The 15,823-nt window shown below is 35.9% G+C and overlaps 1 protein-coding gene across 11 annotated transcripts in view; it reads left to right on the forward strand.

Annotated features, from left to right (window-relative positions):
* BIRC6 (baculoviral IAP repeat containing 6) overlaps positions 1-15,823 on the forward strand; it is a 227,342-nt gene that overhangs the window by 69,533 nt on the left and 141,986 nt on the right. For 8 of the 11 annotated variants that reach the window (XR_201180.3, XM_045079285.1, XM_004777910.3 and 5 more), the window contains exons 12-22: positions 1,166-1,391; positions 4,458-4,618; positions 5,684-5,815; positions 6,298-6,429; positions 8,483-8,661; positions 9,670-9,803; positions 10,572-10,733; positions 10,831-10,962; positions 11,867-11,964; positions 13,394-13,541; positions 14,604-14,737. Coding sequence is in view for 10 of the 11 variants with exons in the window: in XM_045079285.1 (XP_044935220.1) it covers positions 1,166-1,391; positions 4,458-4,618; positions 5,684-5,815; positions 6,298-6,429; positions 8,483-8,661; positions 9,670-9,803; positions 10,572-10,733; positions 10,831-10,962; positions 11,867-11,964; positions 13,394-13,541; positions 14,604-14,737 (1,638 nt within the window). In the remaining variant the exon portion in view is untranslated. The remainder of the gene's footprint in view (positions 1-1,165; positions 1,392-4,457; positions 4,619-5,683; positions 5,816-6,297; positions 6,430-8,482; positions 8,662-9,669; positions 9,804-10,571; positions 10,734-10,830; positions 10,963-11,866; positions 11,965-13,393; positions 13,542-14,603; positions 14,738-15,823) is intronic. The other 3 variants (XM_004777913.3, XM_013048651.2, XM_004777916.3) reach the window with 2 other exon arrangements.

The following is a 15,823-nucleotide window of genomic DNA, read 5'->3' on the forward strand; positions in this document are numbered from 1 at the left end:
GAGCCACCCAGGAGCCCCAAGAATTTTCAGATATAGTCCATAAATACTATTGAGAAAAGATGAATTAGATTGTAAGGAAGTAAATAATATAAAGAAGGGATATTGACATACAGTTCATGTTTACAAACAATATTTAACAGTTTCAGTCTGATTTAAAAAGCTCTAAGCTTTGAGAATAGGAATGTGATTTGAAATATACTTTTAATTTGATATAACTTAGTATAAATTTTCTTTGAAAATATTCTTAACCTATCAGATTTCATATTTTAATCCTAAAAAACTAATTTTTGTTATAATTTTTGTTATTTGAATAAGGACAACAGCCTTTTTCTAATGTTAGAAATTTCATAGATGTGAGCACATTTTAAGAGAAAACTAATCACTCTGAAGTAGATTGTTATTCTTTTAATATTGGTATGCCTACAAAATATTCTTAACTATCACAAAAGTAGGAAAAAGTACTGGTGAAGCTTTTGGTTCTATATGTATTTATCTGCCATCAGTATAGCTTTGACTTTAAAAGATTTTATTTATTCATTTATTTGTCAGAGAGAGAGAGAGAGCAAGAGCGTGTGCACAGGCCGGCAGAGTGGCAGGCAGAGGCGGAGAGAGAAGCAGGCTCTCTGCCAAGCAAGGAGCCCGATGCGGGACTCGATGCCAAAACGCTGGGATCATGACCTGAGCCAAAGGCAGCGGCTAAACCGCCACCCAGGCGTCCCAGTATAGCTTTGACTTTGAAAAATTTTTTTATATAAAGTAAAAAAGGGCAGGTGCTATATACTTAATAATGTTTAGTATTTTGTTTTGTAAATGATGAAGTCTAAAAGTTACTTACTGATTTGATACAGATTTGGATTGCATTTCACCACTACCTTCATTTCTCTTATTAACTTAGGGCTGGTTAGAGCCCAGCCAGGGCTCTTCTAACAAGTTGAGTTTGGGTTTCTCCAGTAAGGAGTACCCTCTCTATAATTTAAAATATTTAAGATGGCTTTTTATTATGCCCATTATGTAGCTAGTGCTAATTACTTTATTTGTATATGGATATCTGAGCTCATATTAATAACTCAGGATATTTGGCAAGTATTATAATTGACTAGACAGAAAACGTGAATTAAAACTAATTTTTAAAACTGTTTCAAATTCTGTATTCACTGTTGTTAAGGAGTTGATTTATTGGTGGACCAGCCATTTACCCTTGACATCTTGACATCTCTAGTGGAGCTAACACGCTTTGAGACTTTAACTCCACGGTTTTCAGCTACTGTTCCTCCATGCTGGGTAGAAGTTCAACAAGAACAGCAGCAAAGGAGGCATCCTCAACACTTGCATCAGCAACACCATGGAGATGCTGCTCAGCATACTAGAACTTGGAAACTACAGACTGACGGGTAAGATACTCTTCTAAGGTATTTGATTTTAAGTCCATGTTATGTATTTGTTAGAAACAATGTAGAATTCTTAGATACAGTATTGTTTCTCTTAACTTTGCATATTAATAACTGTTCCTATGTCACCTCAATTTTGGAGATTTCTGTATTCTTAGTTATAGGATAAAATAGAATAACCTGCCATTGCAGTTAGTTTGGGCATTCAGCCCACAGGTTCATTTAACAGACGTTTATTTAAAAAATTTAAATTGAATTAATATAGAGTGTTATTAATTTCAGAGGTCGAGTTCAGTGATTCCTCAGTCTTCTATGATAGCAGTGCTTATCACATCACATGCCCTCCTTAATGTCCATCCCCTAATTATCACACCCCCCTATTTTGTTGTTGTTGTTTTTTAAGATTTTATTTATTTGATAGAGAGCAAGAGTACAGGAAGGGGGATCGGCAGACAGAGGGAGGAGCAGGTGACCTCCTGAGGGAGGAGCCCAATGTGGGACTCGATCCCAGAACCCTGAAATCATGACCTGAGCCGAAAGTAGACGCTTAACTGCTGAGCCACCCAGGCGTTCCTAGTTGTTGTTGTTGTTGTTGTTGTTTTTTAAGGTTTTATTTATTTGATAGAAAGCATAAGCAGAGAGAGAAGCAGGCTCCACACTGAGCAGGGAGCCAAATGTGGGGTTCAACTCCAGGACCCTGGAATCGTGATCTGAGTTGAAGGCAGACACTTAACTGAGCCAACCAGGCACCCCTTTACAGATATTTATTTTTTTATTTTTTTTATTTTTTTATTTTTTTAAAGATTTTATTTATTTATTTCACAGAGAGAGATCACAAGTAGATGGAGAGGCAGGCAGAGAGAGAGAGAGAGAGGGAAGCAGGCTCCCTGCCCAGCAGAGAGCCCGATGCGGGACTCGATCCCAGGATCCCGAGATCATGACCTGAGCCGAAGGCAGCGGCTTTAACCCACTGAGCCACCCAGGCGCCCCCCCCTTTACAGATATTTAAATAGTGGTTTTGTGCAGGCACCTGTAGGCACTAGTAATATAGCTGTCACTGGAATTTACAATATTTTGGGGATAGACAGTAAGCCAATATGCCATGTAGTCATAAAAGTTATAAAATATGATAAAACAATATGGTGTCAGAGTAGTTGCTGGGTATGTACCTGTGTGCAAGGGTGAGACAGAGAGAAAATGTGTATGATACTTCTAAGATTTTATTTATTTATTTGAGAGAGAGAGAAAGAGAGAGCAAGCATGAGCATGGGTAGGGGCAGAGGGAGAAGCAGACTCCCTGCTGAGCAAGGAGCCCGACACGGGGCTCTATCCTAAGACCTGGGGATCACACCTGAGCCAAAAGCAGATGCTTAACCGACTGAGCCACCCAGATGCCCCAGTATGGTACTTTCTCTGAAAGGGCCAAGAAGACCTCCATGAAGACATTAATTCTGAGGTAATAATAAGTACAAAGATTCTGAGGAGGATGTTGTATGATTTCTGGCGAGAGCAAGAAAACCAGTGATGCCGGAGTGGGTAAGGCTAGGGGAGAGAGGGAGGAGGCCAGGTCAAAAGAGGTAGCTGGTCACCAGAAGACAAGTGTCTTTATAGGCCATAGTGAGATTTTTATGTGGTATAAGATTAGGAAAATATTAAAGGGTTTTGGATACAGGAATAATTTTATATATTAGAAGGCTACGGTAGGACTACTGTGATGACAATAGATGATGAGTGGTTGTGTGTGTTGGAGGACAGTGATAGAAGTGAGGGTTCTAGTTTGGATACTATTACAGTTTATTGATGATAGTTTGGACTGTGCTGTCAGTTGTTGGAGGTAGTGAAAAGAGTGGTCAGATTTTGGATGTAATTTGGAGAAGAAAGAATAGTATATGCTGATGTATTGAACATCTGGCGTGAGAAGAGTCAAGGATGACTAAGGTTTTGGATTGAGCTGACTGAAAAAAATAAGAGTGTCTGTTTACTGAGATGGGAGTGGGCAATTAAGTTTGGCTTATGATAAATTGGAGATGTCTGGTAGACTTTTTTTTTTTTAAGATTTTATTTATTCATTTGGCGGAGATCACAAGCAGGCAGAGAGAGAGAGAGGGAATCAGGCTCCCCACTGAGCAGAGAACCCGACGTGGGGCTTAGTCCCAGGACCCTGGGATCATGACCCGAACCAAAGGCAGAGGCTTTAACCCACTGAGCCACCCGGGTGCCCCTCTGGTAGATATGTTTTTTTTTTTTTTTTTTAAAGATTTTATTTATTTATTTGACAGAGAGATCATAAGAAGGCAGAGAGGCAGGCAGAGAGAGAGGAAGGAAAGCAGGCTCCCTGTTGAGCAGGGAGCCCAATGCTGGGCTGATCCCAGGACCCTGGGATCATGACCTGAGCTGCAGGCAGAGGCTCCAACCCACTGAGCCACCCAGGTGCCCTGGTAGATATGTTTTAAAGAGATTTTATGTATTCATTTGATAGAGATGGCGAGACCAGGAAAACAAGCAGGGGGAGTCGGAGAGGGAAAGCAAGCTTCCCACTGAGCAGGGAGTCTGATGCAGGGCTGGATCCCAGAACCCTGGGATCACCACCCGAGCTGAAGGCAGATGCCCAGCGACTGACCACCCAGGCACCCTGTCTGGTAGACATTTGAATGAGTCTGGAAATTAGTGGAGTATGGTTTGGAGATTTTTATTTTTCTACCTTTATATAGAATTTAAAGTCAGAATAGACATGTTTAAGAAATAGAAGTTCTTACTTTAAAATGCAGATTCCTAGGATCCCACTCATAGATTTGGGCTAGGGCTCAGGAATCTGCAGATAATCACGCTAATAGTCCCTAATATCAGGCACAGCATTTATTGGAACGTTCAGTTCCCGAGATAGATTTCTAAGGTAAGATCAGTTATTTCCCTAAGTTTAACCTCTCTTTTGGAAGCTGATCCCATTGAGAAGCATTGAATTTTGTAGGAGGCTACAAATCAGAGTATGAAAAGTGTTATTAAGGATAATGTGGTTTTGGCCAAAGAAAGACTTTTGCTGTATTTAGCATTTTCCCCCTTATTTGACAGCAACAGCTGGGATGAGCATGTATTTGAATTGGTTCTACCTAAAGCTTGTATGGTTGGACATGTGGACTTCAAATTTGTTTTGAACTCAAACATCACCAATATTCCACAGATACAAGTGACACTGCTGAAAAATAAAGCTCCGGGCTTAGGGAAAGTCAATGGTAAGAATGAATCAAAATTTATATTTGAAGATTTTGCAGTTGATATCTTGAAAAAACTAATTTTCCAACTTGACTGTCTAGGTTTCATGTCCCTCCCTTGCCTCCCCCCTCCTCTCCACTCTCTCCTCCACCCATATACTTCTTTGCTCTACTTTTGGTAGTTTTACTTAGAAGAGTTAATTCTAGAGTATTTTAGAGGTTTTAGTAGCTCAGTATTATATAGAATTGCATAAACTGGAGTAATTTAATTTTGCTATTTAGGAAATTCAGTTGGTTCTCTTTTGAATTAGTTTCACTGTCATCATTCCTGGACATACACATTTTCTTCCTAAGAAGTTCTCCTAAGCAGAGACTTGACTGGGAAAAGAACTTTGTTAATGGAAGTCACATATTCTTTTAAGATCATTGGTAAAACCCAGCCTTTCGTGTAGTACAGAAACACACCCAGAAATACACCCAACTTTATTTACTTTTCTTACAAGTTCAGAATTTGATAATTCTGAGTTATTTAAATAGATTGTATACCTTTAGTATGTTGCGAACTAGACATACTCATCAGTGTTTTCTCCTTAAGAGCTTAATTTAAAAGGCTGGGGATAACTTCAGAGTAAAATGGCTGCTTTATATCAGGGAATAGAAACAGTGAAACCTGAAAAATTTCTGGTTTTCACAATACAGTTATATGTGTTTGTGTATATGTGTGTGTTTGTGTGTGTGGTCCATTCTTTTGAGTCATGGCAGATTCTGATTTAATTGGGCCTAGGGCTTAGACATTGGTATTTTAAAAATTTTGCAGGTGCTTATACTCTGCAGTCTAGGGTAAGAACTTCTAGTTTAGTTGCCAGCAAATTATTTCTCAGGTGAATATGTAGTACCATTTAAAGAGAGAGGAGTGTATGAAATGATTAAAGGAATCTAATTTTTTTTCTTCTTCTGACAACCATTTTGTAGCATCTGTGATAAAAATCACAGTAGTTCCCAATTTAACAGAAAATTTTAGAATTTCAGGCACATAAATTACTGATATTAAGCAAAATTAAGTTTACTAATATTTTTATCCTCTAGAAACAGCAGTAGATAGGCAGATCACCTTTCCTTTGTCTCCAGCTCTTAACATTGAAGTGGAACAAAATGGGAAACCGTCCCTGGTTGATTTGAATGAAGAAATGCAGCACATGGATGTAGAGGAATCACAGTGTGAGTTAAATTATAGAGCTGTTGTCCATGACAGTAAAAGGAGTAGTGATCCAAATGCATCATGTTGGGCAGAGATTTCCTTATGGCTTGCAAAAACTTGGTTTTAAAAACACAATTAAAAAATAACCTATAATTCTGCTTTGGCAATATGCTTTAACTTTCAGCTCATCTTTCTGAACACAGCTGCGCTAATACTCGCATTCTTTTTTTTTAATATCTTGGGATTTAAAATCATGTCATGGTTTTATATTTTTTGATGATCAAGGTGAATGTAAATAATATGGGAATGGAAAGCAACATATATCAGATATTTGAAAATATATCAGATCTTTGATTATAGTTCTTAGTATGATAGTGAATTCTTATTTGAACACATTCTAAGTATGGTATTTTGTGTGGTTGTATGGGATGGATATTTGCTTATTTCATATTTTTAAATTATAAACTAATTTAAAAGAAAATATGTATTTTTTTCTTTTTAGGTCTTAGATTATGTCCATTTTTAGAAGATCATAAAGAAGACATTCTGTGTGGACCAGTATGGCTTGCTAGTGGCCTTGATCTATCAGGGCATGCTGGGATGTTGACATTAACAAGCCCCAAACTTGTTAAAGGTAAAGTAACGTATTTTACAAAAGCAGAGTAAATAATACCACAATTAGAAAAATAGATTTTTTGGTTTCAAACTGATCTCAGAAAAGTAAGATTTTATTTTGTTTGGGACTTGCATGAACAGTTCCATCAGTGTCCTGGTAGCTGAGTTCATTTCCTCTCAGAAGTGACCGTATTTTTATGTGAAACTTCTCATACTACTTGCTGTGTTTTGGAGGTCTCAGGGCTTTTTTGAGAAGGCAATAAAAACAGTGAATATATAATAACTTAATGTGAAATCACAGAGCTTTTTTGAACCAGCTGACATGTTCTGGCATGGTTGGTTGGCTTTCCCATCAACTTAGAGTCCTGTGTCTTTAGTTGTATATTGTTAGAATATTTTCTCTTAAGAGGGTTTTTATAGAAGAGTTTTCATAATATCAGATGTAATTATTAGAGTGTCTAACATAAACACATTATAATTAGTGTATAAAAATAATAGGTTATTATGTAGAGGATTGCTGTCACAGTAGTAGGACTTTTATATATCAGCTTTTGTATCCCAGGGTAAATTTAAAAAGCCAACAAATGAAACACCTAGTTCCATTATGGAAGTTATTTTGGAGGTGGGTCGGATGTGCAGTTAGTTCTTCCTCAAACCAGGAAAATACCTGACCACCCTTATAACAATTATTTTAATTTGTATATATTCCCTTCATATTATGTCCACATTTACGTATTTACCTTTAGTTGCAGACACATGTACAAGTTTTATTGTGTTCTCTTGACTACACCTCATTCATTTATTAAGTTTATGAGATCCTTTAGTATGTTATGCTGCGTACTGGGGTATAGAAGTCAGCAAGATAAATAAAATTTCTCATATTGCTGAAAGTATAAGTTACTTTTGTTGAATGAGAATGTGAAACTTAAATTTGTATATGAAAATAATGATGTTGGTTTTGACAAAATGGAGGGTGCAAATAAAGGGCATGCATTTCCAAAGACTCAGTTTAAACGTATTAATTTTTCTAGCATTTACCAAGAATGATTTTTTTTTTCTTACCAAATTCTTTAAAAATCTTTGGAACCGGAGAAAATGATGGCTAAATTTTTAGACAAAAAGGATGATGTGGATCAAACAAGTTTGGAAAAAGAAAGCAGAGAGAGAGGGTCTTGTCAGGTAGTAGAGCATAGAAAAATAATACAGCAATAAGGAGAGTATAACAGTGCAATGCTAGCACAGTAGGCTGGCCAGTCACTGGGCAACAACAAAGGTAGTGTTTAGAATTAGAGAAAGATTTAAAACCTGCAAGGTACCAATAGGCTGATGGTTTACTGGTAAGTGTGTTAATTTGAGGGTATTTTTATAGTATATTTTACTTATGGATTGTGTGGTATGATCTTATTTTAGTTAAAAGAAAACAAAATGTTCTGGTGGTAATAACCAATATTTATTGAGTGCTGTCTTTGAGTCGGGCACACTTGTGTGTTAGTTGTCTTTGAGGTAGTTTCTGTTATTACTCCCATTTTACATTTGAAAGAACCAAACCACAGGAGATTGATTTATCACATGCTGATAAATGGCAGATCCCTTATTCAAATCCAGGTAGTGACTCCATAGCCTGTGCTTTGTCATCTGTTAATATCACAGTGCTTACGTACGCGTGTGTGCGAATATATGTGTGCATGCATAAAAAAACTAGATGGATTCACATGATGGTACCATTATTAGCTACAGATAGTGCCTTAAAGATAGTTTTTTTGTGTCTGTTTTTCTGTAGTTCACAAAATATCTGTTATTAAAATGAATAATTTCATTGGGGGAAAATATGCCAAATGTGTGTAACTATTAGTCAGAATTTTCTGTCTTACGGTGTTTGTACAACTCCTTTGCTTTTTGTTCTTTTGCTGCCAACATATGAAGGTTATTCAGTGATTATACTCAAACGGTATAATTTGAAAATCCCAATCAAGCGTAAAATTTCTTGTGGAATTAACTTGCTCTACGAAGATGAAAAACTGTTTGGTCTTTTGGTGATTAAGTTATTTTTCCCATTCTGTGCTGCTCCTCAGGTATGGCAGGAGGAAAATATCGTTCCTTTTTAATCCACGTCAAGGCAGTGAATGAAAGAGGAACAGACGAGATCTGTAATGGTGGCATACGCCCTGTAGTAAGACTTCCATCCCTAAAACACCAGAGTAACAAGGGTTATTCACTTGCTTCACTCCTGGCAAAAGTCGCAGCAGGCAAGGTATGAAGCTTTGTCATTTTGAACCACAACAATGCTGTTACAAACATTATGGATAAGATTTGACACGCAATTGGAAGTAGTATGACCCTTCATTGATTTTTCAGTAGACACTTGGTTTTGTTCATAATTTTTCTTTCCAGTGATTTTAAAAGTGTAATTAAGAATGTATTTCCCATTAACTGCAAGCAAATGTTTATAAAGTTATGCTTAGGAGAGAGTAATTGTTAGCAGATACTTCACTTTATAATTATTTTAGGCCATAATATTTATTTAGGTTTTAGAGTCTGTGTCTGTGTCTTTTACTGGTAACTCACCACCTTTTTTTTTTTTTTAATTTGGAAGAATGCAGGAAGGGAAGCTGGGGAATAATGTTAGAGATAAATTCTATTTATTTGACAGAGAGAGAGATCACAAATAGGCAGAGAAAGAGATAAATTCTAATTCCAGGGTTGATTTTCTACAAGTAGCTGTGTACCATGCAGTCTCTGCATAATTGTCTGATCTTGGATTTTCCTGAACTCTGGAGATTTTTGTTTCTCTATCATCATTATAAGCAACAATAGCAATATCAGTAACACCAATCATCTTATATTTGTATAGGTCTTCCAATTTTTCAAGGACTTCTGTGTACTTTATCTGATTTAATCCTCAAAATAACTCTGAGGTAGGCAGAGCAGGTGCTACTATTGTCTCCATTTTTCATACTGAAAGTGAGTGAACCTTAGAGATTGGGGAACGGTCATATTTCATATTGCTTATAAGTGTTGTGGCTGGGACTTGGTCTCAGGACTTTGGCTTTCTAATCTTTAATTATTGGGTTATTGCCTTTAAAACAGTGACTTCGTTTTTTCCCCCGTTATAGTCTGGGGGAAGTTAGTCATTTACTGAATATGAGGGTATGTTTGATAGTCATAATTTATTTATTTTCTTTTTAAAGAACTTTAAATAGTAAATACTTTTTTAGTTTCATTTGTTTGTTCATTGAGTTATTTGATTTTATATGTTTAGGAAAAATCATCTAATGTTAAGAATGAAAATGCAGGTGGTGCCCGCAAATCTGAGAACCTCCGGGGCTGTGACTTACTGCAAGAGGTCTCAGTCACCATTCGAAGATTTAAGAAAACTTCAATTTCTAAAGAAAGGTAACCTCATTTCTTTCTCCTACTATTCTTATAGTCATAAATGTATGAAGGAAGAATTCTAGTAAATACACATGCATGAAATTTTTTAAGTCTTGAAAATTTTTGTTTGCTTTTCATTTTATTTAAAGTACTTGTAATCTCAGTGAAGGTATGAATTACCTTTCTACTTGATTGGTTTATCCCTGGTATATGTACAGTGCTTTGGAGTGTACCAGGAATATTGTATTCATACAAATTGTATTTATTTAAATAATGGTATTTGTAGAACAAGGAAAGGAATATAATTTGAAGTTTTATTCACTCTTTGTCAGAATATGTTATTAAACTTAATTTCTTTCTTTCTTTTTTTTTTAAGATTTTATTTATCAGAGGGAAAGTGCACATTGCGGGGTGGTGGGGTAGAGGCAGAAGGAGAAGTAGACTCCCTGCTGAGCAGGGAGACCCTTGTAGGACTTGATCCCAGGATCCTGGGATCATGGCCGGAGCCAAAGGCAGACGGTTAACTAGCTCTGAGCCACCTAGGCACCGCGAACTTAATTTCTTTTAAAACTTTGTCTAAACCAAGTATTGCTTATGTGCTCTTTTAAATCTTTTAATACCATAAGATTATGAGATTAACATGCCATTGTAATATTTAATTTTCAAAAATAATATTTTTAATTATGATAGTCATGATTCACAATAAAACATATGACCAACCAGGTTGTAATAGCTTTAGTCTAACTGTTCTAGTTTGGTTGTTAATGTATTTATATTTTCTTTTTTTAGAGTGCAACGATGTGCTATGTTACAGTTTTCAGAATTTCATGAGAAGCTTCTTAACACTCTTTGTAGAAAAGCAGATGATGGCCAAATCACAGAGCATGCCCAGAGCCTTGTGTTGGATACCCTTTGTTGGTTAGCTGGAGTACATTCGAATGGACCTGGAAGGTTAATAATTAAGATTTTACTTACTACAGATGATTGTCCTCTGGATGTTATAAATAGAAGTTCAAGATGAGTCTGAATGTCTGCTATTGTTTTGCAGTTCCAAAGAGGGAAACGAGAGCCTGCTTTCAAAAACACGAAAATGTCTTTCTGACATTGTGCGTGTCTGCTTCTTTGAGGCAGGACGAAGCATAGCCCATAAGTGTGCCCGATTTCTAGCCTTGTGCATTAGGTTGGTGTTTTTTTTTGTTGTTGTTGAAAGTCCAGTTTGAAGGTGCACTTGCAGTTCAGCAGGTGATGACTGTGTCTGTAGTGTAATTTGCTACTTGTTGAATGAATCTGTAACAAGAGGATTTTTAAAAGTTGATAAGGGTATTGAGATTCTAAGAAAGAATTTAAGGTTTTTAGGAGAAAATGTCATATTGTATAAGTTTTTTTTTTTTAAGATTGTTAAAAAGATTTTATTTATTAATATATTTATTTAGAGAGAAGCATCCATGAGTGGGGGAAGGGACAAAGGGAGAGGGAGAGAGAGAATTTAAAGCAGACTCCCTGCTAAGTGCAGAGCCTGATGAAGGGCTTGATCTCACCACCCTGATATCATTAACTGAGCTGAAATCATGAGTTGAATGCTTAACTGACAGCCATCCAGGCACCCCTTAATGAAAGTAGTCTAAATAGGCTACTTTGCCTATTAGTAGTAGTTTGGGGAGTTTGATAAAGGGAGCCCTTCCTTCGGTTTTATTTTTATCTTCCCTATTTGTCTTTGGATTCTTGTCCTAAGGCCTTCTTCCCTCTTACATGACAGTCTTACCAGGCTTATTTGTAATATCGTGCAGACCTTTTTCTAGATCCTGAGACTTAAACCATCTAGTAAATGTTTAAAAAAACTGATAATTAGTGTTGAGTATATGTACTTACTAGCCCTTTTTTGGTTAAGAAAACCGTTACAAAGATCCTTAGTATAATCAGTCTCTGTTATCTTTCTGTGTGTATATAGAGCTTTAGGGCAAATTTTTCTTGTACTCTCTTTGAATACATTTTAAAGGGTTTTCTTAGCTACTACTACACCATGTTTAGGATTGACTTTATATATTGAGTGATATATTCACATATATTTTTTTAAATTTTTTCAGTAATGGCAAATGTGACCCATGTCAACCAGGATTTGGATCTGTTCTGTTGAAGGCCTTACTTGATAATATGTCATTTTTACCCGCAGCAGCAACTGGTGGTATGTGAAATTAGTTTAATCACAAATAGCAGTAGTCATAGGAAATATCTCACAATATATTCAGCATTATTTAGTAAGTATTTTTTTCCTTGGTTATTCTCCTTTTTTCTAAGGAGTTAATAAATTGTGATTTATCAGATGGGCAGATATTCTGTTCAGTAGTACTGCTTGGAAAAGGTGGGAGAGTTAAGTAAATAGCAAGTCTTCTTACTCATATATTTTCTATATTTCATTAAAATTATTGAGCTGTTTGTTCACTGACTGACTATAGATCAGATACCATACATTTGTTAAAATTCCAGCAAGTGCCAGAGAGATGACATAAGTAGAATGCTCCATGCACGTATTATGTGTGATTGGTAGGCACTTTGGCAAACTAGAACTCTCTAGAAGGGGCCAGTAGGTTTTTTCAGCACCTGAAGACTATAGAAATAGCATTCAAGAGTGAATGTGGTATTAAATAAAAGGAAGGAATGTAGTTATCAAGTAACACTTTACAAAGTAGTCCCCTAAAATAGCACATATATGAAGTAATGACTATTTTAAAAATAATTAAAAATATTCTTAATACTGTTTTGTTGTTACTATAAAGAGCTACTAATTTGTCCTTCTTAACTGTTGTTATCTTTCTGTAGACATTTCTTACAGTCTTTTGTTTAACAAATAACGAATTTTATTCAACAAGGATTATATATTTCACAAGGATTTGATCTTTATGGTATTGTAGAAAAAGAGCCTACTCAAAGTTAGTTGATAAATGGTTATTTTAATATCTTAATTTGGATAAAGAATCTGTTTATATTTACCTTGGACATAAATTGAGTGGAGCTATTAACTCTGTGTTATATAGAGTAGAATATTTTGGACCCAATTGCTTACTCTAATAGTCTTGGAATTTAAAATAGTTTTTTTGAGAATATTTTTAGAGGTAGGATGCTTAAATTCTGGGGGGTACTTAGTACTTTGAGGTCTCCTATTTTATTAAAGTCTTAAAATACATCATGATGGTCGTCTTTTAACCGTGTTGGTTTGTATCTGACTGGCAGTAGAGCGTAGCTATGCTCACTTGCCAGTGTGTTATTTGTACGTCATAGCCATCCATTGTTTTTGAAAATTTCAGTATGAACCAAACAGTATTTCAGGAAGGATGGCTTGGAAGACCTGACACATCTATACTTTTCCACCTATTCTAAAATGTCCCTCTGAGTCATATCAAGTTACTGAAAACCTAAATGACTAGATTGACTTATATACTCCTTAAAAATATATATTTCAAATTCTCTATCACTGTCCTCTTAGTGTCCTCTAAGGAATTGGTGCATTCTTTATAAGTTGTTTTGTAAGGGGACTTACTGATAAATATGTAATCTGAAGTTCTTTTAGAGAACAATGAGAAAAAGAAACATTGATTTGTTTTTGTTGTTTTCAGGTTCTGTCTATTGGTATTTTGTCTTACTAAATTATGTTAAAGATGAAGATTTGGCTGGGTGCAGTACATCTTGTGCATCTCTGCTGACTGCTGTGTCCAAACAGTTACAGGACAGACTAACACCATTGGAAGCTTTACTTCAGACAAGGTATTTTCATATACGTAATGACTAATAGTGGGCCTTTCAGGTTATGATACCAGCTTTGCACTGAACTCTCTATGTATTTGCTTGCAAAAATAAATTATGCATTTCCTTTTTCTAAATATTAGCCTAAAGTTTTCTTTCCCTCTATTTTCTCTGAAATAATTCCTTTTAACAGTTTTGAAGATCCTGAAAATGGTTATTCAGAGGGCTAATTATGTTAAAGTACTTAAAAGTGGTATTTCTTGCTAAGAAGAAGCAGTTAAGATAATTTGTTTCTCAGATGAAACCAGAGAGGGATACAAACCATAAGAGACTCTTAATCTCAGGAAACAAACTGAGGGTTGCTGGAAGGGAGTGGGGTGGAGGGATGGGGTGGCTGGTGGGGGACATTGGAGAGGGTATGTGCTATGGTGAGAAAAAATTAAAAGGCAAAAAGAAAGATAATTTGTTTCTCTGTTGTTTGAATTTTGTGGTTGGAGTTATGTAAATCACTTACTGGTCTTAACCAGTATTCTTCATCTGCTGGTTGATTTTTCTAAAACTTTAACATAATGTAACAAATAGCTGAAGGTTAGATTTGAGTTCTTGCCTAATCTTCAGTGTTGGAAGTGTTCTTCTATTTAACATGGTGATTTTTACATCACCATGATCTAAAAGATCACCAAGATGAGAAATCTTGATCTTGATAAAAATTTTACTCAAAGCTGTATTTTCTACTACTACTAGTCCTAGTACTGTATTTTCTACTGAGTCTGTGTAATTAATGGTGGAGTTGAGGGAAGGGTGTTTCGTTATCTTTCCCTTGCTTCAATCTGCAGTTGAAGATGCAGTCTTGGTTCATTACCTACCAGTTTATTAGAGTCACATTTGTTGAGTCTCTGGGCCACATCTTTTAGAGTATAGGTTTCTGCGGAACACAACTGAAATTCACTGAATTTAGTGATGTAAATCTGGTTAGTGTTTCCTTTTGCCCTGTGTTAAACTTCTTTCAAGACTAAGTAAATAGGTAATTTGTTAATTAGACGGCTGACAGGAAAATTGTTAGGACATTATTTTATTTTTCAGATATGGATTATATAGCTCACCATTTGATCCAGTCCTTTTTGATTTGGAGATGAGCGGTTCTTCTTGTAAAAATATATACAACAGCAGCATTGGTGTCCAGTCAGATGAAATTGATTTGTCAGATGTCCTTTCAGGTAGTAACATCTTTTCTTAAAGGAATTTCTGAATTTTATATATGTGGTTTAAGCTACCATTAACTTAAGAGATTGTAGTTACTATGTTCTGTCTTTAACAACTACAGTTCTTCAGAACTTAACCTTAACATCTGTGAGTCATGAAACTGTTTGCCTTCATTTCATAATTTCTCCCTCAAAAAAAAAAATGAAGTTATTTTTGGAAGGATTGCAAACTTGGTTTTTTGCTTGTTTGTTTTTTTTTTTGTCTGTTTCATTGCATGTCAGTATAGCTTTAATGTTCCTAAGAAACATTAACATTTGATTATTTATTGTAGCCTTTTCCGTTTTATTTGGTGTGCCTTTGATGTCCACAAAATCAAAGAATGTTTTATTTCATATTTCAGAAAATAAAATGAGTATGTATTTATTATAATAAGTAAAGATGGAGAAAGAAAAAATTTTCTGTATCTGCTAGCATACTCGGTTAAACTCTGTACAGTGTTACATGTATTCTTGTCTACATTTCTCAAAGAATATGCTTTTAAGATTGAATGTATAACCTTTTCAGGTGCTATGATTTGGTGTTTATCTAGCTTTGTTAATGAAAACAATGACCGTTATTATCTTCCATCTTACTGAACTTACTATAAGTGTTGCCGTAAGCCACAATGTTAGGATTTTGGGTAAACATAATAAAATAATTATCGCATTAAATATAAGTAAGTTGGGGGAGTTAATTTCGGTTTGTTTGTCCCTCGCTCCCTCCCTCCCTTCTTTTCCTTTCTGTTTCCCTCCCTCCCACGCACCTACTTTCCTTCCTTCCTTCCTTCCTTTTCTTTTCTTTTCTTTTCTCTCTCTCTCTTTCTCTCTTTCTTATTTATTTGACAGAGAGAGAGAGACAACCAGAGAGAGAACACAAGCAGAGGGAGAGGGAGCAACAGGCTTCCAGCAGAGCAGGGAGCCTGATGCAGGGCTCAGTCCCGGGACCCTGGGATCATGACCTGAGCTGAAAGTGGACACTTAACGACTGAGCCACGCAGGCACCGCTTCAGTTTCTTTTACTTGAAAGTAAATTATGGGGGCACCTGAGTTGCTCAGTGGGTT

This window comes from Mustela putorius, unplaced genomic scaffold, assembly GCF_011764305.1.
Source record: "Mustela putorius furo isolate JIRA1106 unplaced genomic scaffold, ASM1176430v1.1 tig00000281_pilon_pilon_pilon, whole genome shotgun sequence".
Lineage (NCBI taxonomy): Eukaryota > Metazoa > Chordata > Mammalia > Carnivora > Mustelidae > Mustela > Mustela putorius.